We start from the raw sequence: 20,943 nt of genomic DNA on the forward strand, positions 1-20,943 counted from the left end.
GTTTGATGATGCTGATTTTATCAGCAAGGTCATTTTAGCACCCATGTTTAATCCAGAATCTATTCTGATATTTGTTTAGGAGATTTGAGTAATCTCTTTAAGAGAATTAACAAGTGCTGGAGTCCTAAAGAACAATCTTTTCTCAGCCTTGACTGGAGCAGAAGGATTGAGGTCACAGTTAGGTGAAGTTTTTTTTTAGGGCAGTGTGCAAACATAGAATTATCTTTAGAGGGAGTCACATCATGCAGAATGGAGGCACAAAACTTGAAAATGAGTTTATGTTGGTTTTAGTTTCAGTTTTCTGGCTGTTCTGGACACAAACTATGACCTGCTACATGATGCAGGTATTGATAATGTGATATGCAGAGGGGCTTGCTCTGACAGGTTTCCCCTCTGAGCCACATACGACTGCAGTCGGTGGCCACATAACAAATGAATGCTTTGCTGCCTTTTTCCAATGTCACCATATGCTGCCTGGTGACTCTTCACGACACTGTGCTGGCCCTGGAGATCTGTGTTGGGAGGCAATGACTAGTTAAGGGAGTAGATGGGAAAATTCACTGAAACAAAGTCACTGATGCTCAAATGCCAAGCTGTTAAATCTTCAGTAAGTCAAAGTTCAGAAATCAGTAATTTTTTACAAATAGTTAGAAATATAATCAGCTGATATGAAGTCAAATGTTCACTTGAGGGTCTTGGGTTAAATTTTGGGAGGGGCTTTGAGGAACTGACTGAATCTTCACACCCAAAGTTACTTTGTGTTCTGGTTGTTGCACAAGTCTGAAGTAAACCATTTCTACATGTTCTCATCTGAGACTATGTGGCTGATATGACATAAGATCATTCCATCTCTAGCAGAGAGGTTGAATAAAATAATAAAAATCCTACAAAAGCAGCATTTCCACAAGGGTCCTATCATGTCAGGCAGAATGGTCACCTAGCAGCTTATGGTATTGTTGTACTATTAACACTTGCACCCTTTTCCTTCCCAAAAGGCTGACAAATTTTTATCTCGATCCAGGAACAAAGAACAACATCCTGCCCCATGTGGGTGAACACTCATCTCAAGCACCCTGTTGTTTCACAGCTCTCAGCAGCAGATAATTTATCAGTCATGTGAGCCAAGGTTCACCAGATGGAACCACATCCCACTGAAAGGTAACATTGGGCTATTGAAGCCTCAAAAGTAGAGGCAGCTTTGGGTATTAACTCATCTCACCTCCAAAGCTTTGGACTACCAGAAAATTTGGAACATAATTTGGAATCCTGAGCCAAATACCCCAAACTTAAGAGGGAGTACTACAACTCCCTTAGCAAAGGTTTACAGTGAAGTTTGCTATCCAAGAAGGTTTTTATCCTTGTGTGTTTGATAAACTGAAACAGCAATGATTTTACTGTAAAAACAAGCAAACCATCCATTAAACTAGTAAGAAGAGGTACTAAAACTCATTCTTCTACTTTTGAAAGACTTTTACATAGAGGTCTAGTAATGTTTTGATGTTTGGGGAAATGACATTTTATACAAGAAAATGGAAGTACCTAACACAGCATATAGGCCATGTCCTTGGCAAAGCCTATAAAATCAAAGGTAAATGAGGTATGATAAGTGTTTTTCAAAGCAGATTTTCAAAAAAGACAGCAGGGAACATGGTAAATATTTTAGGGACATTTAGTGATGGACTCGGCAGTGCTGGATTAATAGTTGGACTGATCTCCAACTTTTTCAACCTAAATTATTCTGTGATTCTCTGAAACATTAAAAGATTTTGTTGACAAATTCAGCACATCCTTGGCAGAGCCTCTATAGGGGTGTGGAGGACCCTTGGCTGCAAGACACACACCACATTTGTTGATACCCACAGTTAAATAACATCCCAGCATCCTCCCTGTCTGATGGCTGCTGTGGTGCAGGGAGGTGAGCAGAGGTGGGAAGAGGATCTACAAGACTGAGCAGCCTGGGGGCTCAGAGGGTGCTAAAAGTAATGCAGGTCCTGACATGTCTCCTTTATAATGAATGATGAGGAATTCCTGCAAGGCAGCCTGCCTGGAGGAGACATTCAGACATACATCAAAGGGTCCAGGCAAATGTGGTCCCCAAAACCACCATTTAAAGCCACTCAAAGTGAGTTGTCTGAGACAGTCCACTGGGCTGGGTGCTCTGGCATGAGCAGTGATGCTCCTGCAGATGGTCTGACCGTGCTGAACACAAGCTCTCAAGGATTAAACACTTATCTTGGCACTTGCAAAATTCCATAATAAGGTGGCTTTAAAAGAAAGCAGCCATATGCTTCAGGAAAGCATCACACAGTGATCAGCCTACACTACTTACCACAGTACAGAGATGAGGAATACAGCAAAACAGGACCAGGCAGCCTAAACCCTGAGTGCTTTCAGGCTCCACAGCAGAAACAGCCCTCACCTTGTTTCATGGTGTTTTGCACTCACAAAATAAAACCTGTCTGGTTTTCTCATTAAGGTCCTCCAAATGCCCCAACAGGAGGATGGAGCCAGAGGTCCCAGCACTGAAAATGCCCACATACTGAGTCCCTGGCTGGAGGCTCCATCAGGCACCAACCAGCAGCTCCCTCTGCTTGGGTGACTGCCAGAGGTACCTTGGACTTTTTTTTTTTCTGACACATAAAAAACTGTCTGACAGCAAAATGTAAAAATAGACAGTTGAACTCCTAAAGCCTATGAAAAGGAAACAAGCCCCTGGCCAGGAGAACAGGAGAAGAAAGAGATGTGGCAACTCCAGCTTTCTCAATGCTGTGTGGTAGCAGACATGAGAAATAACTCCCATTGATTAAGCCCTTAACACTCAGATGATTTCTTCTATTAGTGTCAGATGGAAAATCTAAAAGTCTGGAAGTGTGGATGAAATCTACTTTACAGAAAGAGTTTACAGAGAGTTAAACAAGTCACTGAAATCTCATTTTTTCAGTTCAGTACAGCTTGATGTACCATTAGTTTCATCAGAAACACTATCAGCTCCCTGGGATTCATTCCAGATCCATTCCAGGGCAATTCTAAACAGGTATTGCCCAAACTAAGAGACCCATGAGGCTGCCAAAAAATCCCACTGGTAATAAATAAGCTGGTAATAAATACCAGCTGCCACTGTCTGGCTGATAGGTTTGACTAGAACTTCAAGAAGGAACAGAATCAGCACCAACTCAGACTCCTGGTCACCATCCCATCCCATGATCAATTAGAACAGTTTCAGGCCATGCTGAAGACCTATGAGGCTCTGAAAGCTCATCTAAACATTTGGATGATTATTCAGATGGAGCCTTAAATGCAAATGTGCCATATTTGTTAGCATCAACTAAAGACTTGTAATGGATCTCTGTAATATCTACACTTCATGATAGCCTAAAAACACCTGGTCCTATGTCAAACTCATCACTATTTGCAAAAACAAAATCAAGATGTGAAAAACCTCAAACAAACATGAAGAAAAAGCAGGTATTTCTTTGGTGGCTTCTAAGAGACAACATTCACAAGGGTGTAGAGGGACCACATAATTTACAGGTGGAGAGTGTATGTAACTGTTATACAGGTAAACACATTCATGTACCAACACCTTCCTGTATATCAGCACACCTAACTGGTTTAGTAAAGATTAATAACCATCCTTTCTTCTTTTTCAATCACTGTGACTGTAAATCAAACCTGCTGTAGCCACTAGTGCATCACACACAAAAAAATTGCTTCTGGTAATAGTTTCAGAAATTACTTGGTGTTAAGTAAGTCAGGGTTTGGTTGTATCATATGAGAGCAACTAGAAATCAGTGTTATTCAATGTGTTGTGTTATCAGGACATTTTTGGCATGAAATATCCTAACATTATACCCTAACATTGCCAGGACCTGTAAAAGTGTGTGGAAGAAACAGTGGGTTTATTTTTCCTGTGTCTCTTTGAAGGGTTAGATATAATTGGTAACATAGATCCTGGTACTATTAAACAGATTTACTAGTGCTTTTTATTATTAACTACTAACAATAAACTATCTTTTCACATGTGAGTGGAAGTATGTGATACAGGCATTCCTTAGCAAGTTTGTGCAATTTACTCTTCAGCCATGGCTCACTCCCTACCTTGAGAAACAAAGCCCAGTGACCCAGCTGTGGTGAACACAAAGCCATCACCGAAGCCGTTTCCGTAGCAACATGAGCCACGCAAAAACATCCAAAACATCTACCTCCTGCTTGCTATTCCTTGAAGTTGTTCTAAGTAAACAGATGCTAAACCTCATACCTGGATTTCAGAGGTAGAATCAATGTATCACAAAGGAAATCCTTTTGCTTGCAAACAAGTTAACTTTAGCTACAGCCCTGACTTTAGGCTTCATAAGAAAAATAACAATTTTTTTCATCTATTATCTCCAAACACTGTTTGGACTCATAAACAAATAACAGAAGCAGCTTCTAGGTCCTCAGCTGATACTGATTGTCATCAGAGATTTGTAGAAGTTGGGAAACCATGACAAACTGAGAGCAATCAGCCCAGGATGAGCTGGGTGTTTATGCGTTCCAGGTGCTCATGATCAAGGCTTGATTAAGAGCAGACAAATAGTTCACCTGAGAAGAAGAGGCCTTTATGGTTTTTGGGGGATGGCTTTGTAGTGTCTCTTCCTGAGATATTTTGAAGAAAACAGCTTTTTATCAGAAGTGTTGGACCACAGAATTGGGAGCTGTTTGAAATGATGAAGAATACGCATAAGCAAGTGGAAAAGTGCTCTTTGTGCATTCAAGGTATTGTGCCCAGTAGTCTGAAGTATTTCCTATTAGTGTGTGCATTGTTTCTTAAAGTGTCTTTGCTCCTTGTATTGCAACTTCTGTGGTAAAGTGGGTATGTTGTACTGCATCAAGATGCCACTTCTTGTGTTCACTGTAATCTGCATCAAACTTCACTAAGGCTGACTGTATAAACTTTCCTCCCTGCTGCAGGCATGTGGTTGTGGAAGAGGTGCAGAAATGAGTGTATTGATTTATGTCTATCACTATCTGGTAGGAGCAAATGGGGGTCTTGGAGTTTTAGTTTAGCTGATAGACTGTACTAAACCTGACCTGGTTCTGCTGCTATTACATGTCAGTTATCTCTGATGCAGCTGAATCGCTTTTGAAGTATTGTAGAAGGTGAAGTGGAGCCAGATTTGTAGGCAATAATAACAGAATGAGATTATTTAGGCTAAAATGAGTCAATATTTGGAAAATTCCAGTGTTAGTAATAAAACCTTGCCTGAGGGATGCTGATTGATGCTGCCTGTGCCAGATGGGAGAGTGGGTTTGTAGCATGAGACTAAGTGCTCCTGTGGACACCCCTGATGGGGATGCAGCCTGGGGGCAAAACATGAGGGTGCAGCCAGGAGAAGATACAGGTGGGCACCAAGTCATGTCTTTGGGAAAAGAACAGTCATAGATTTCAGTTAAAGGTGGAGGAGGAAAAGGCATTTTGGAGAGGATGTAAAATGACAGAGATCTGAGCTTTGGCAGGGCTCGTCAGTGGTGGCACTGTCCCCACCTGGTGCCCAGCATGAGGGTGCCTGTCCTGCTGTGCCAGGGCTGTGAGCTCCTGCTGGCATTAGAAGCAGGAGGCCTTGGCTGTGTTATGCTGACTCTTGTTTTCTAACATTGACAGCAATAGTGAATGATAGCCTATATTTCTACGATATCTTCTTCCTCAGGACAGCTAACAATGTGCCATTGACACCTGGATTTTGGCCAGGTTCTTGGAGAAAAAATATTTTGGCCTTTGTCCCACAACAGGAAGCTCTAGTTCAAAATGATTACTAAAAGGGATGAGGCATTTGCTTTCCCTTCTTCATGCTGCCTATCTCTCCTAAATAAATAGCCTTTATTCACAGCATATGCAGGACTGTCTAGAGGGTCTTTACAGGTGCTAACTGCCCAACCTGAGTATCAAGTTGGTCTTGGCTTGATGTTTAAACTCTGGAACCACTGCCCTTAGTTGAACAAGTGTATGAGCTCTAATGGACATTTTGGGTGGAGCAGTGGTTTGTAGTGCCAGACAGCAGATCAAATGACATATCGCTGGAGCTGTTCTGGGCTGGACTACAGCAATAATTTATTAGATATAATTCTGAGGGAGACAATTTTGGTAGTGCTGGAGTGATCACAAAAAATGAGAAATAAACAAATCTTCTTTCCATCCTTGGTCCGTTGCACAACTCAGGACTTCTCTGGGTATTTGTGGACAGAATTTATTGTTGATTATTGTATTCCTTGGCATGAACTGAAATTTCAGCCTCCAGGTTTATGGCCATTAACCATGGTGAAAAAAGTGACCCATTTGTCTCACATAATGAGTTTGCCTGTGGAAGCTCCAGCTGCTTTGACTGACTTATGACTGTGGCTGGGTACTTGTATCAGGTGCAAACAAAAGTGGACTGGGTACTTGTGTATGGGACATGATGGTCCCTCCTGGAGCTTGGGAATACTGTTCTAAACCAGCTGTGGCTTACAGGTGCCTTGATGAAATTTGCTGCTTTTGTGTTGAATGTGGTTGTAAAGATAAAAAAGGAGATTAATTAAACACACCTGGTCCTTTTCAGTGAATTCTGGTAGAGCCTTTCTGCTCAAAGGTGTTTTGCCTTGTTTTCTCTGACCACTCTGGCATTAGTAATTTGCTGGTCTTTTTGGTTCACCAGCATAAAATGAAGCAGTCATGATTTGTCCAGCAGGAGCAAGGATGGGACCTGAAGATTTTAAGCACCTTATGTGTATGCAAAGGAGACTAATGGATCTGAGGCTGTGACTGCTCTAAAGACTACTTTAAATCCTTGAGCGTAGGCCTGAGTGGAGTTTGAACAAGCTGTGTGCTCATGCAATTAAGGCAAAGCTGTGCTGCTTCTTGAGCACTTATAGGACATGATAGGGATACACACAGGTCAGACAACTGCTATGTGGTCATCTCTTTAATCCCCAAAAGAGGGAAATTGGCCCCTGTGGTCTGTGGAGGAGGCAGTGGGTTTCTGTCTCAGGCTGTGTAACAGCCAGCTCAGATTTTCAGCAGTGACTGCCATTTCAGCAGCACCTGTGCTCTTGTTTTGCTGGTGGTGGTGCTTGTTTTTATGATCAGGAGTCTGCAATCAATTCCAAAAATATCACTAGTACAGTCTGAGCCCATACGATCAGGAGTGGATGTGTACTTTGAAGAAAACACTGAAGAAAAAAACCCAACACTTTAAAAGCAGTATGAATTTTTTAATCATGGTAAAGGATTGACACACCAAGGCACTGTGTTTTCACTGAGTGAAACAGGAAATAAGGAATCAGAATACCCGTGTTCTGTTTCAGCCTTTTTGTTAACTTGCAAACAAGTGCCTTCTTTCACTGCTTCTGCCTCCTAAAGGCAAGGCAGAGATGTAATTGGGAACAGAGCTGTCCTGTGACTTTAAGACTGTACAATGATGGAAAGCCTTGGTGAATGCTCTTGTGGAGATATAAAATTATTAATATACAGGCATCTGAGAACACAACTTAGCTTTTGGTCTTGTATCTGTTATTTCACTTATAGGGCTGTTAATAATCTCGTAATGCACATCAGGCCTTGTCTTAATGATTAAAAGATTATTAAAAAGGGTCTGTTTTATCTCTTAACTAGTGAGAAATGCAATTATTTTAAGTAGTGCAATGTCTGTGCCACTCAGAAGGGGTATTAAATGGTTTTAATAACTTGTCTGGAGGGTTATTTTGAGGTGCTGGAAACACACCGTCCCTCAGATGAGCATGTTGTGACGGCTCGAGAGCTGGTGTGGGGGCAATGCAGAGGGGCAGGAGGCTGTGAGATGGAGGGCAGAGGGATGTGAAGAAACAGTGGGAATAAGACAATTTGCAGTGCCAGATGTAGCACGTTAGCCTGAGGACAGCTGGGGAGGTAGACTGCAGTCTGGGTGGGAAGTCTGATAAGGATGACAGAACTGGGGGACATGGAAAGATGTATATGTGCTGAGTGGGAAGTGAGAGGGCTGGAGATGGGGTGAGGGAGAAAGAGCTCTTTTCTTTTCACGTTGTGTTGTGCTGACCAAAAATCCCAGGAGCAACCTTTGCTCCCTAATGCTGACCTGCTAGTCCCTGGGAGGCAGCCTGCAGTGCTGAGACCTGTCAGGTCTGCTGGCAGTGCTGGGGTGCTTTCCATCATGATCCTGCACCTCTGGAACTTCCAGTGCTCCTCAAAACCACACAGCTTCACTCAGATAATTAACTGCATTATTAACAGGGATCAGACTTAAGTTTTAAGTAGAATAAATCTAACTCTAAGCATGTGGGTGTGACTTAAGCCATTTCTGAGGTTTTTCCACTTGCTCACTTGCTCTTCCCTCATATGAGACATGTTTGATCTCCCCAACAGCCTTCACACATCAGCAATAGACCTAAGAATTAAAGCAGAATGAAAAATGGACAGTTTTTCAAGCTTGTCACATCCCTATTATGAGGTTTTGCTGCTCAATTCAACTAAAGTCAGTACAGAAGCTAATTGCCAAGAAACTGAGATCTTTCAAAGTTCAAATTAAAGGCAATTTAAAATCTCTACTGATAACAGCAAGAACCTAACTGCTGTTGGACACAAACCAGTTAGCAAGCCCAGCTTACCAACCGAGGGGTGCACCTGACCTGCTTTAGAAATGGGTAAGGCTCTGCTGAGCAAATTCCAATTAAACTGATTGATATTGTATAGAAATCTGTTCTGTTATCCCTCCTGCCTGTCCCAACAATGCAGCTTCTAAGGGGTGATTGAGCAGTAAGTGGCAGGTATGTGCCTGTGCTGTGCTAAGTGAAAGCACAGTTGATCTGAACTGAGCCCAGGAAAAAATATTGATGTGTACCTGAAGCATGAGGGTTACAAGAACGTGGGGCTGCATCAGAAGTGCAGATATTCAGTTCTGTACTGGAGAAGTTTTACATAAATGACATTGAAATAATTTTCTGCTGATCTCCGTACTTTCCACCTCACTTCATTTCTGGTGAAACAAGTACCTATTGAAATTGCACTACCTCATACATTTGTTAACAAACAAATATTCTACTCAACAGTGTTTATCTGGGTGCACAGAAGTGAGTCCCTGGCCATGTGGGAGCTGGAGGGACTTTGCCACTGAATTCAACTAGCACTAAAACTATTCCTGGAAAAGCACCTTTCTACAGTTGCACTGCAATATCTCTGTTCTAGACCTCTAACTAAATGTCTGTTAAAGTCTAGGATCAATCTGCCTGGCAGTAAACTAATGGTCCATTGTGTAGCTACTGCTGTGCTGCCTCTTCCATTGAGAGGCAGTGCTGCCTTAATTGGCTTGTATGTCCAGAATAATGGTGCTTGTAGCTTGCACCTGCATAGGGGATGATGCTTGTTGCATTTCAATTCATTATATGAGCCAAAGGGCATTGCTCAGCCCAAGAGGCACTGCAGAGCTGCTGTGTTCCAAAGAGAGATGTGTGGGAGTGGGGACTTCTGGCATGTCCCTCCATGCATCATTTCAGGAAGTTCATGCAGACCCCTTTGTTGGTGGGTTTTGCTGCCTCTGCCTGCCCTTCACCTTAAGGGATATTGCAAGGATCAGAACTTCTAAATTTATAGCCTCTGAACAAGCATGTAAAAGCCAGGAGACTCCTTTGCTACCCTTGCCCCTCTGCTGGCACAATATCCAGCATGTGGCTATGAGCACACTGATCTAGAAAATGATCCTTAAGTATTAAGGGGAGAGATGTTGGGCCATTCTGGGAGCACACAATGTTCCAATCTGCTGGGCTGCCTCTGACATTTTGGGTAGTAGCCTGGAAGGCACTGGACCTGGAAATTTCAGTGCTTGGTGTCGAGATCTGCCAGCACCTGCTGCTTGGCATGCAAACCAGCACAGAGAAAGGGTGACTTCCCCAGCTCCTTTAAAAGGAAAAGTAGGAAGGGGAATAAGAGACATTTACCGGTTTTGAAGGTGGGAAGGGTGTTGAGGCCTTCTGATTTTCTTTTCCATTGCTGTAGTCCTTGTCTCTCTTGGGCCCCATGTTGTAAATCCTATGCTCCCATTTGAAGAGTGCTGGCTGCAGGCTCCCTCAGGGTTGCAATCTGGGTCATTCAGAGAAGGTTGTCAGGAATCATCCTGCACCTCCCTGCTGTGCTGACACTGAGCTTTGCCTTCCAGGGCATGCAAGGTGCTGGGTTGGTCTTGAGTCCTGCTCTTACTGCAACCCACTGCAGCCTGGGACTCCTGTCCTGTCCCCTGGGGTGGTGACTGAGGTTAGACAATGTAGGGACACCACACTGGGGACACGGGGTGGTGACTGAGGTTAGACAATGTAGGGACACCACACTGGGGACACAGGGAAATACCCTGTGGGATCTAGCTACCCCTTTGTTTGGGTATTGAGAAGTCAATGACAGAGGCTAAGACAGGGTATCCCTGTGGGACAAAACCCACCAGCCAAGGGGCTGCCAGAAAATAAGGGTATTTCTAGCAGGGCAATGAAATCCTCCTGGGGAGAGCCAGGAGTAGATTATGCCAGAGAGCTAATCTGTATGGCTGTTTCATAAGTTTCCCCAGTGCCTGGACTCTGCTCAGCAACAGACACTACATGTGCCGAGAATAACTGATTTCTTGGAAGCACCATGTAAGAATATGTGGAGCAAATTGACAGATTCTTTGTACTTTAGAGTCACCTAACAAGATCTCTCCCCATCCCCACACCAGGTTAGTAAGAAGGACCAGACATGTTGTCAAGCATCACACTTTGGTGGAGGCCACGCTTCACCTGGCAGCTCACATTTCTCATTAATCTCCACTTCTTTCCTTTACCTTTTTTTAGGTGTTTACACAGGCTTGTCATGACAAACTGAGTTCCAAAGCCACTATTTAGACCTTGCCAGTCTTCTACTCATTTACTGTAGCCAAAATTCATGAACAAAGGCAGAATGGAGGTGCTCCTCCAGCCCAGGAACCACAACACAAGGGGCTTTGCTACTGCTGGTCCCTGCACTCAGACCAACTGTGATGCACAGCAAAAATCATGAGCAATTAATCTCCAGGGCTTTCCAGATTATGTTATTATGTGGAAGTGAAGACTTAAGTTCCCATCTGGACACTCGTTCTATTCAGCTGCAAGTTTTTATCCAAAGTATTTAAATGCTTGCTTCCTCAGTTTTTCTGTCTGTAAATCCCTAACCTGCCTGCTTGCTTTTAGATTAAAATCACTGTCTTCTAGCAGCTGCTGCTTCTTGTACATTTGGAGAAACAAACTCTGAAAGCATTCTGGGGAGTATGGATATTCCAAATCAGTTGAGGGCTGGAGCAATGGCACTACACTGCTTTGGTATAGCATGATTTCTGTAAGCTCGGTAGTGTGGAAGTTTGTGCTCTGCCTATGGGAAGTCTGTGAGCAGTTGCTGCTTCCTCAGTTCTTCTCTGTTTTAAATGCAAACATATAAATGACTTCAACTTCCCACTTAAGTCAATAACGATCATAAATATGAAGTCAAATAAGACCCAAAAGCCCAATAAGTGCATTAAAAGTAGCAATCTGTTATAATTTACTACTCCTACGCCTTTAAATTGCCTGACACAGCTGGGAAGTGCTGCCAGTGAATGCTGTATGGGCTCCTGTGTGTGAAGTTGGAGGGAGATGGACAGCAAGTCATCTGCTGGCTGGGAGCCACAGCTTGGAATTTCCTGACAGGTTTTGTCTGTGGTTCCGAGAGCAGCTTGCTGTCAGGGATTGTTTCTTGTCCCTTCCCTACCCCATATGCTGTTTTCAGTCTCTATCACAGAATTCTGTAGTATTTTGTTTTCCAAATGAGGTCCACAGGGTACTCTGAGTTGTCCCCTTGTGAAACATCACAATATGCATCACTTAAACATTACTCCAAGCCTCCAGATCCAGCACACAAATGCTACCAACAGTGAATTCATTCCTCAGATGAGCAAGGGTAATTTATAACTCAAAACAGCACTTGAAACTGTTTGACTAATAAAATGTCCTTCACTTGACTCCTCAGTTAAAGCCTGGCTTGCCAGTCTCTTTTCAGATGTAATTGCTGCAAGAAATACTTTTTCAGTGTGCACTTAGCAGCAGAGCCTGATTTTGCTCTAATACATGCTCTAATGTTTACTCCCCAGCACATCATGGCAGCTTGTCTAAGCTCTCCACACCATCCCTGTCCCAAATGCCTCAGCCCATCCTGCAGCTTCCCCCCCATAAGGATGAGGTTTACCTTAGCAGCAGTGGAGCAGCAGTGCCTGAAATGGAGATTTCAATGGGATCTGACAGGGAGATTTTCCCTCTCATCTACATAGTTCTGTAGTTTCCACCTTTGGGAAAACAGCCTATCTGTGAGCAGAAGTCTTCCACATATCTTGTCTTTCAATGTCTCCAAATACTTCTTGCTGCTCTCGCAGTTCCCAGGCAGTTTTAGTTACTTTCTGTTTTTAAATAGAGGCGAAGCACCAGCATTCAGTAACTATACAGAAAGAAGACGTCAGAAGGAAGTGGGTGTGAAGACCCTCTGAATAAAGTCAGCCCAAAAAAAGCTGAGCTTTCTCTCTCCAAACTTTATTTCATGAAGCTCCTTGTTATCCCCACCTTTATAAAAACTCCTCATCCGCTCTGCCTGTGCATCCCTGCCTGCCGGGGCTCCTCTGGGACATCATGGCCATTCCTGTAAGGGCAGGATGCTCAGTGCAGAGTCAGTGCCTTTGCTGTCATTTGGCAAAAATCATCTCTCACCTGCTCCTGAGAAGAAAACTGCAGGAGTCAGGCAGAAAAGTGAGCTCAGGCTGGGGCAGTCCCAGTATTGTGCTGAGCCCGTGGCCAGCACACAAACAAGCAGCACCTCGCCTGGCCAACCTTTGCCTTCCGAAATGTCAGGACTGTGCAGAAGCAGGTGTTCAGCTCTTTCTCCAGTGCTCACTCATCCCTGTGTACCCTTGCATGTGCTGGTGAGGAATCGGGGGCTTCCCAGCCTTTCCCTCAGTCACCTCCATCAGATCACTTTGTCCTTGGGTGGTATTTGCTTTTCTGAGTCAAGAGTGTGCCAGAGAGGTGCTCCTGCTCGTCTCTGGCTGCTCACTGATTTCCCACACTGTGCTCTTGCTATTTGCTCCTGTGGCAAAAATAAAAGCTGGTTTTGCTGGTGTGGTCCACAGTTGGAGGTGGGGTTTTTTTCCCTGTTTAAAATGTAAGGTCTTGTGAATTAAGAAGCTACAGCCTGTCTAGATCTTATACCAGTCAGTCTCTGATTCATCAGAGAATCTCCTTGGTAACTAGCTGTTCCTCTCTGATGATTTGCTACTAAAAAGCTCTCACAATTTAAAGATAAAATACAGTGAAAGCAGAAAGAGGAGCTATACTATGTAGAGACCTTATTCAGAAGCATATGCCTTGTGTGCATGCAGCTATACTGGATATTTTCTGATGTGTGTGGGAAGCAGACTCTCTGTGAGACAGCAGGGTATTACCCTATGGATGGCAAATGTGTCCCAGCTGCCTCATCTCTGGTAGAAATCTCTTTTACTGCTTCAGAGCCAGTAACCCCATCTACAGGGTAAATAATCCCACAGGAGAAGATGAGGTTGGCATTTAACAAGGGGCTCAGCAGTTCATGCTTTAATAAGCCAGATTTCTGGCCTTATGTAGGACTGATTGCAAATACAAAGATGAGGAGATGGGGTGACTTTCTGCAGGAGGTGTGCCTCGTATGTTTGATGGTGCCTGGTTGCCCTCTGGCAATAAGCCCCTGCTGCCTGACCCCCTCCTCAGCACACAGCAAAATGCTGCCTGTGCTCTGGCACCTGCTTGAGTTGGAGGGAAGGTGCTCACTGAAGATTTGGGGAGGATTTTTGTTGTGGGTTTGGTTTTTTTTTCCCTCCTAGGAACAAGCATTGCTGGAAAAGTTGATCCAAGGTGAGGCTAAGAACATTTTGTTTGAAATACTGAGTAATTGTGCTCAGGAAGTCAGCGTAAGTGAAGACTTTGACCCACAAATGCCTGAGGCCAGGAAGCTCTGTGGTGGAAGTTGCCTGAGGTTATTGAGGGATGAGGCAATGGTACAGGGCTAGAAATGAGTATTCGTGTTATGCCAGAAAGCTCTGACTCCCTGTGCATGCTGTGCCTGCCCCAGCAGGACTATGCTGCAGTGTGTGGGGCTTTCTGATGCTGAGCCCACTGGGGTAGCACAGAGGACAGAGAATTCTAAATGAGTGTAGCTGAGCTGCTTTCAATTCTTTTTTACCAGATAAATTAGGAACCAAAAATCATTCATAGACTTCTTGCAAAAGCCTTCCAGCAGCCCTCATCTGGTTCTTGGCAGAAGTGAAGAGAGGGAGGGTGAAGAGTAAGGCAGGTCCACAGCCCAGACACTGGGCAAGTCACCTTCCTCCATATTTTCTCACTGGCCTTATGCACTTTCTGTCCCATGGTGCTACTACTTCTGAATTAATACTACAAACAGCAGTAATACACCAGATTCATGAAATGGTTTTTATCTCTGCAAGAAGCTTTTGAGCTCACTGTGAAAGCTTACCCAGCAGCTGGAGGAAGACTCCTGCAGGCATCTCTCGCAGTAGGGTTGTTGGATACCATGGGTGTCATCTGCTTGGGACAAAATCTGTGTTCCTGTAAGGTGTTGTGGCATCTCTAATGTCTGGGCAGGAGAAGCCAAGGATCATGTACTCTGCTTGGAGAGGCCTGATCCAGACCTGCTCAGATTCAGATCTGTGGTTCCAAACTGTTTAAACTTAGCAGGCAAAAGCTTGTGTAAATCTGCTGCCCATACCAGCAAAGCCAAAAGTGCTCATACCTTTATTTATCAAGTAATATGGATAACAATAAACTGGTTCTGATAAATGAAGGTTGAGATAATCAAGCTCATTTTTGATGCAATTGAGCACATCAGGAATAGAACTCCTTCTAGATAAGGGATGCGCTTTTAGACAAAGTTGTGATAAGTGTGGCCTGGCTGTCCTCCCTCAATCAGGGTGGAAAAGGGGAAATTGAGGCACATCCTTTCCCTTCCTTCTCTTCTGCTGCCACTGTGGGTGCTGAGGCTTGGGGGTGGGCAGGTGAGACCCTGCTGTATGGAAAATACAAGGGGAAGACTCTCCTCTGCTGCTTTCCTGCCTTTTAGTTTTCTTCCTGAAGAAAGACTTTGCTGCCACCAGACCTCTGGGCCTGTACCTCTTGGTGGGAGGGAAGTGAGGAGGCAGAAGGAGACTCTGATGGGAGGGATGTCTGCAGGCATATCATAGCTGGCTCCATTGCTAGGATCCCTTGATGGAGGGAAAGATGGAGACAGGTGTCAGGTTCAGCAGCACTGGTGCGTGGTGTTGGGGTCTCTAATACCCAATGCCATTCTGTGATCATGGTGGGACTGAAGCCATCAGGCTGGGTGGAACAAGCAGGATAATTTTGTTTTGCTCAGGGATAATAATGGCTCATCTACCCCAGGTGAGCATCAGGGCAGAGCCTGGGTGCTGTGTCCCACTATTCAACTCTCCTGGAGCCAGGGGATGCTCTCTTTGAGCCTGCCCCAATGAGGAAGTGAGCAGAGCTGAAGATGGACTGTTTACCTTTGCTGAAGTTCTAGAGTAGCCAGATCTCAATTTGTATGTTACACATTTTAATCACTGTTGTGACCTGGATCATGGCATAGGGAAAAGTGGAAAAGTATCAAAAACTGCTTGTTCCTCACCCCCCACCTGGTATCTGCATTCTTCAGTTGGTTCCCCTGCAGAAAATAACTCCTCATCTGTGTTGTTGCCCACCCTCTGTGGTTTTGGTTACAAAGTCATATTTTTATATGTATGTATAAAAAAGAGCTTATGTACAGTGTTTTGCTCTTCCTCTCTCCTTTGCAATGTGCTTCTATTTTGGGAAAAGGAGCAAAGGTGGCTGCAGCTATTTATAGCAGGGGAAGGTGCATGAAAAAGGATGCCCACAGCCTGGGTGGGCACAGAGCTGCCTTGCCCGAGTGTGACAGGGGCATCCCTACTGTCAGAGGTGATGGGGTTTTTTTGCTGCCTTTTTGTGTCTCTTCTATTTTATTTCAATTGCTGGTCTAATGTTGAATCAGATATGAACTGAAAGAACTGCTAGTGGAGGGAGGGGGAAAAGGAAAAATGCAGAGCCTTGGCAAGTATTTTTTATGAATTGGATCTCTTCAGATGAAAGCTTCATTACTGTGAAAGAATGAGCCCACTACACTCTTGCTAGTACAAATGAGTTTCATTTGTATTAGGAAGATACAAGCTTATTACTTTTAGTTTGTTCCTGTAGCACCAGGAATGTTTAATAATCAATGTAATTGAGGAACTGAAATTACAGAAAATTGCAACACTCTCAGGAGTGATAATGGCTACAACTGGACCATGGCCAGAAGGTCTGGGAGATGGGTGCAGGTGTGGTTCAAACAGACTTGTATCCCAAGAGTGAATGGTCACCTGTTGTGCTGGGATCTGTGGGAGAGGACCAGGCAGCTCCAGCGGGCCCCTTCCACCAGGGGCCAGACCCTTCCCAGTGCCACTGGCATGTACCCAGTCCAGACAACACAGCAAGAGGCTCAGGGCTGTGGGGTGCACCTGGGATAGCTCTTCTGGAAGGACACAGAGAGGAGCCTTTGCCCCAAACCACAAGGACTTGGGAGAGGAACCGTCCCCTCCTGGGGTCTGGTGGCAAAGGACATCCAGGAGCAAGCCTGACTGCAGAATTTGGCACCTATGTTTGAGCAGGTCTTTCCTGAGTTATTTGCAAAGCTGGTTAGGGTCACAATTTTACCAGGTTTTTTGGGTTTGGGTTCTTTTGGTTGGTTGGGGTTTTTTGGGGGGGGGCGGGGGAGGGGTGCAGGGGGGGATGGTAGGCAGTGTGTGTGGGTTTGGTTTTTTTTCCTTCCCTCTTTCTCCCCAGAAATAGCAAAAGACACACTTTTGACACCAAACCCCTACTGCTAAATCCCCAGCTCCTCTTCTTAAGTACAGGGTCGCTAAAGATTTTCAATTAAATGCTTCAGAGCCTTTAACAGAGACAAAACAGAGCACTTCCTCTCCAGCACTGCTCTTAAAATATGATGCTGTTTTGTGAAACTTATCACTTCCGAAATGGCAGCAGGCACCAACCACACGTTTTCAGCCCAAATTCTGCAAAAAAAGCATAAGCAACAAACTCCTTGAAGGACCTGCCAGCTATAATAGGAAGGTCACCTATAACCCAGCAGCATGGAGCTGCTACTCCAGCTTTGGGGAGCTGCTGGTTGCCATATACCAAATCTGACCATTCCTGCATCTCCATACGCTTTTCCTGCTCATTTCATTATCTCGGTGATACAGTGGGGTATTTTGGTTCCATGTGGTTGCATGTTGGTCTGTAGAAGAGGGGATGGGGAAGAGGCCAGCTCCTTGTCTCTGCCCTGGCAGCTGCCCCTGGAGCTAGAAGGCTGCATGGAGCAGCAGGGCTCCATTACAGACTGCCCAGACATTAGCCTGGGCAGCGATGGGTGAGGAGAAATATCTAGAACCCAGGAAAGACAATGTGTTTCAGATGTGGCCTCTGAAGCTGCTAAATTCAGAGCTAGTCTGGAAGAAACAAAAGCCTGCAAAGATGCATCCAGGTTTGGTTTTAGCCCTCTCCATTTTAACCTGTTTCAGTCTGAGGAGGGAAATATTCTGTCAGAGAAGTTTCCTTATTCTGAGTGGTTTCTAATAAATCACAGCTGTAGTCACCAAAAGCAGTTTAGTGCCCTCCCTTTCAGGATTGCTGCCCAAGCTCCTGTCCCTCACTAGGACAGGCTCCCATCTGGCAGCATCGCACTGGCTGCCTGGCACTGCCAGACATCTCAGGTCTGCCTCCCTCTGCCAGTCTTGAGCAGAGAACTACAGAGAAACCAGGTTTGCCATTAAAAGAACTCACTTTAGCATATGCCATTAGTTGTGCCATGAGTTAGATTTAAGCCTATTGCAATCAAAGGGTACTTCAAGGGAAACTACAGAAGGCAGAGCTGAAGGTGGTGATTCATGGGCTCTGGTGTTCATGCTCTTAATGCAATTGCTTACATTACAAAGCAATTATCAGGGTTTAAAATTTCAATAGCATTTAGAAAGCATATATGCCTAGGGGTTTTCCATTTGCAGAGATGTTTCTTTTATTGTACCTACTTGCCTAGTATCTTCCCCATTTTAAACACATCAAAGTGTTTTAGAAACCTATTTGTGATCTTTGTTGAAAAACAAAGGCAGTCTTGCCAGCTCCACACAGAATACTTCATCTTGAGATGCTCCTAAGGCTCAATTTAGGTTTTGTGAGGTTTAATAAGCTAAAACTCCCATACAGTGTTTCCTGCTGTCTTTCTTGAATTTTGGCAGCACATCCTTCAGCTGGGGCAGTGGTGCACTTCAGTGCTCCCTCTATCACTGTGACACCATCAGCTTTTCCCTATCTGTCCAACCCCTCCAGGAGCAGCATTCGCTCTTGCAGTAAATTTTTGCCTGGAATAACACATCATTCTTGCAGCCTGCTCCTGGTGCCCTGCAGACAGGCTGGCTAAGGGGTTGGGAAGGGTAAACCTTCTCCATCAGCTGCTAAGGACAATTTCTTGCTGATATCTTGAGGTGGTGACATGTAGGAAAACAGGCCTCTGGGCAGCTCCAGTCCAGTTCAGAAGGGCCAGAACTGAACTGGGACCTACTGGAGGAGGTAGTTCAGACAACTCTTATCACTTACAAGGGAGAGACTTTCTACAGAAAGAGCAATGTCCAAACCTGACAATTCTACACTTCCCAGCAGAGCTACAGTTTCCTTAAGCAGCATCAACAGACTAATTACCACACAACTGTTCATCATGTGCACAATGCCTATGAAATTGCATAAGTAATTTCCATAGTAACCAAGATCAAAACCTTCCTATGTAGGGATTCAAATGCCAGGATATTGCATACTTGATAGGACCATGCATGTATGTGTCTGTGCAATAAAGCACATACTCCTCTGGCAGTCAGTGTTTTGTTTCTGGGCTTCCATTGCTTGGTTTATAAGCATTTGCAAAACCTTGATTACTCATGTGTAATACCCTTGCATTAGACACATGCTTTTGTAATGTCCTTCAGGTTATGTGGAATTCTATTTGCTATCCCTTTCATAAAAAAATAATGCAAACCACTTGCTGCTATATCTGGCTGTCAGCAAGCAAATGCCAGGAACCAAAATGACTATTATTATTACTGTCATTTGTACCATTCCAAAATCCATTAATTTGCTTGTTGCAGTGTTAGGTAATGAACACTTCTGCAGCAAGGTCACAACTCCATTTTACATCAAATAACTATCTTTATTCATGTATGATACATGAAGCATATTTTTTGCTTAGGGCATAATGTTTTACTAACATTATTTTCCTTTTACTTTCTTACAGATTGTCTATTATGACTCTAAAGATTGCCTGCATGACATGTCTTTTTAAATTCAATGCATAATTATATAAAACAGAAATTCATCTGATACTACATTAATAAATCTCTCATCATTTTCTTTGAACAGGGGGACACGCTGCTATTTACCAGAAAACATGGATTTAGCGAAGCCTTATGGAATTTTTCAGTCACTGACACATGTATTGGATATGGTTGCGGAAATGATGGAAATGATGTGAAAGAAAACTGTTCAGTTCAAGCCAAAAAGACTAATGGAAGTAGTAAAAATAGTAAATATATGAAACCAAGAAGTACGGAAATAAATATCTGAGATGGGAACTTGCAGGAAAGGTTCACTGCAGCTGTGGATGCGCCTGGATGAGTGTCAGCCTGGGTTAATTTGCAGGGTGACAGATGTCTTGGGAACAGGCAAATGCTGAAGAACAGAGCTGGTATCCCTGGGCCAGGTCTGCTTGTGAAGCTGAGCCACTCTCAGGTGTCCTTGGAGCATCTCTGACTTACTGCAGCTGTGGCTTTGGCTCTTGTCTTTAAGGATGATTGTGCAATCCTGCACCTTTACAAAAAAAACACCTCACCTCCCTCCTGACAACACAAACACAGTTTTGATAGACTGATCATATACTGCTTCATCCCCTTAAGCTGTTCTTGTCTCACCTCTGGCTCTTCGTTTGACCCCAATTTTCCCATGACTGACTCTAACCACCCCTTGCTGGGCTTCTTGGTGCTGCCAGGTATCTCTGGTTCCCTCAGCAACTCCTCAAGGAGGCTGGTCCTAAACACCCACCCATGTTACCCTAAGATTTCACAGTACACTTGCTGTGGCTGGAGCACTATGAAGGGTGTCCCCAACTGCTGTAGTATCCACATGCAAGGATGGAGCAGCATCATGGGTCCCCACACCTGAAACTTTGAAGGTAAGTGCTGTTGTTACTGTTTTGTAGATAAAAAACTTACTGGTTGGCAGATATTAAGTGTTTGGCTCAAGGTCACAACAAGTATCTTTGAAGTCAGTTGATAAACACTTCATTCTCAGAAAAGGATTTGCTTTGGGCTGTGATCTTATCCAGTAATAAAAGCTGAGATACATTCCTTGTCTTTCATTCTAGTCTAGTGGTATATGTTGCTCACAGTTAATAATCAGTGGAAGATCATTAATTTTGCATTCTGATATATGTTTTTAATTTCTTTATTCATAATGAGCTCATTGCAGTAGCAGCAGGAGTGAAATATGTGATACTACTGAAATTTCTTTGCAATTCAGCGTTAATTAATGTCCATTTCTTGCACAGTGTTAATAATAACGTGCCTAATCTTTCAGAGGCTGTTGTGGAAAATTCTTTCTTTTCTAGCTGGCAAGAAGCAAGATTTGTATTTTAGCCTTTTGTTTAAAACTGCCTCTGAAGGGGTTTGAAGTGTTGAAGCAAAAGCTGGATGTAGCACCCTTGTTGTCCAACCCGGTGCCATGTAATTGGGATTCCAGTCCCTCCGCTTGCCTTGTCTGTTCATGTTTGCCAGTTGG

At 44.0% G+C, this 20,943-nt stretch overlaps 1 protein-coding gene across 5 annotated transcripts in view; it reads right to left on the bottom strand.

Annotated features, from left to right (window-relative positions):
• Positions 1-20,943, bottom strand: part of KCNMB2 (potassium calcium-activated channel subfamily M regulatory beta subunit 2) — a 143,414-nt gene that overhangs the window by 38,796 nt on the left and 83,675 nt on the right. The window contains exon 1 of one of the 5 annotated variants that reach the window (XM_071566660.1): positions 12,224-12,300. The exons of 3 other annotated variants lie outside the window; for them this stretch is intronic. In XM_071566660.1, the coding sequence (XP_071422761.1) occupies positions 12,224-12,297 (74 nt within the window). In that variant the 5' untranslated portion in view covers positions 12,298-12,300. Of the gene's footprint in view, positions 1-12,223; positions 12,301-20,943 lie in introns of those variants that run through there. One more of the 5 variants, XM_071566659.1, reaches the window with a different exon arrangement.

Source organism: Pithys albifrons, chromosome 11 (assembly GCF_047495875.1).
Source record: "Pithys albifrons albifrons isolate INPA30051 chromosome 11, PitAlb_v1, whole genome shotgun sequence".
NCBI lineage: Eukaryota > Metazoa > Chordata > Aves > Passeriformes > Thamnophilidae > Pithys > Pithys albifrons.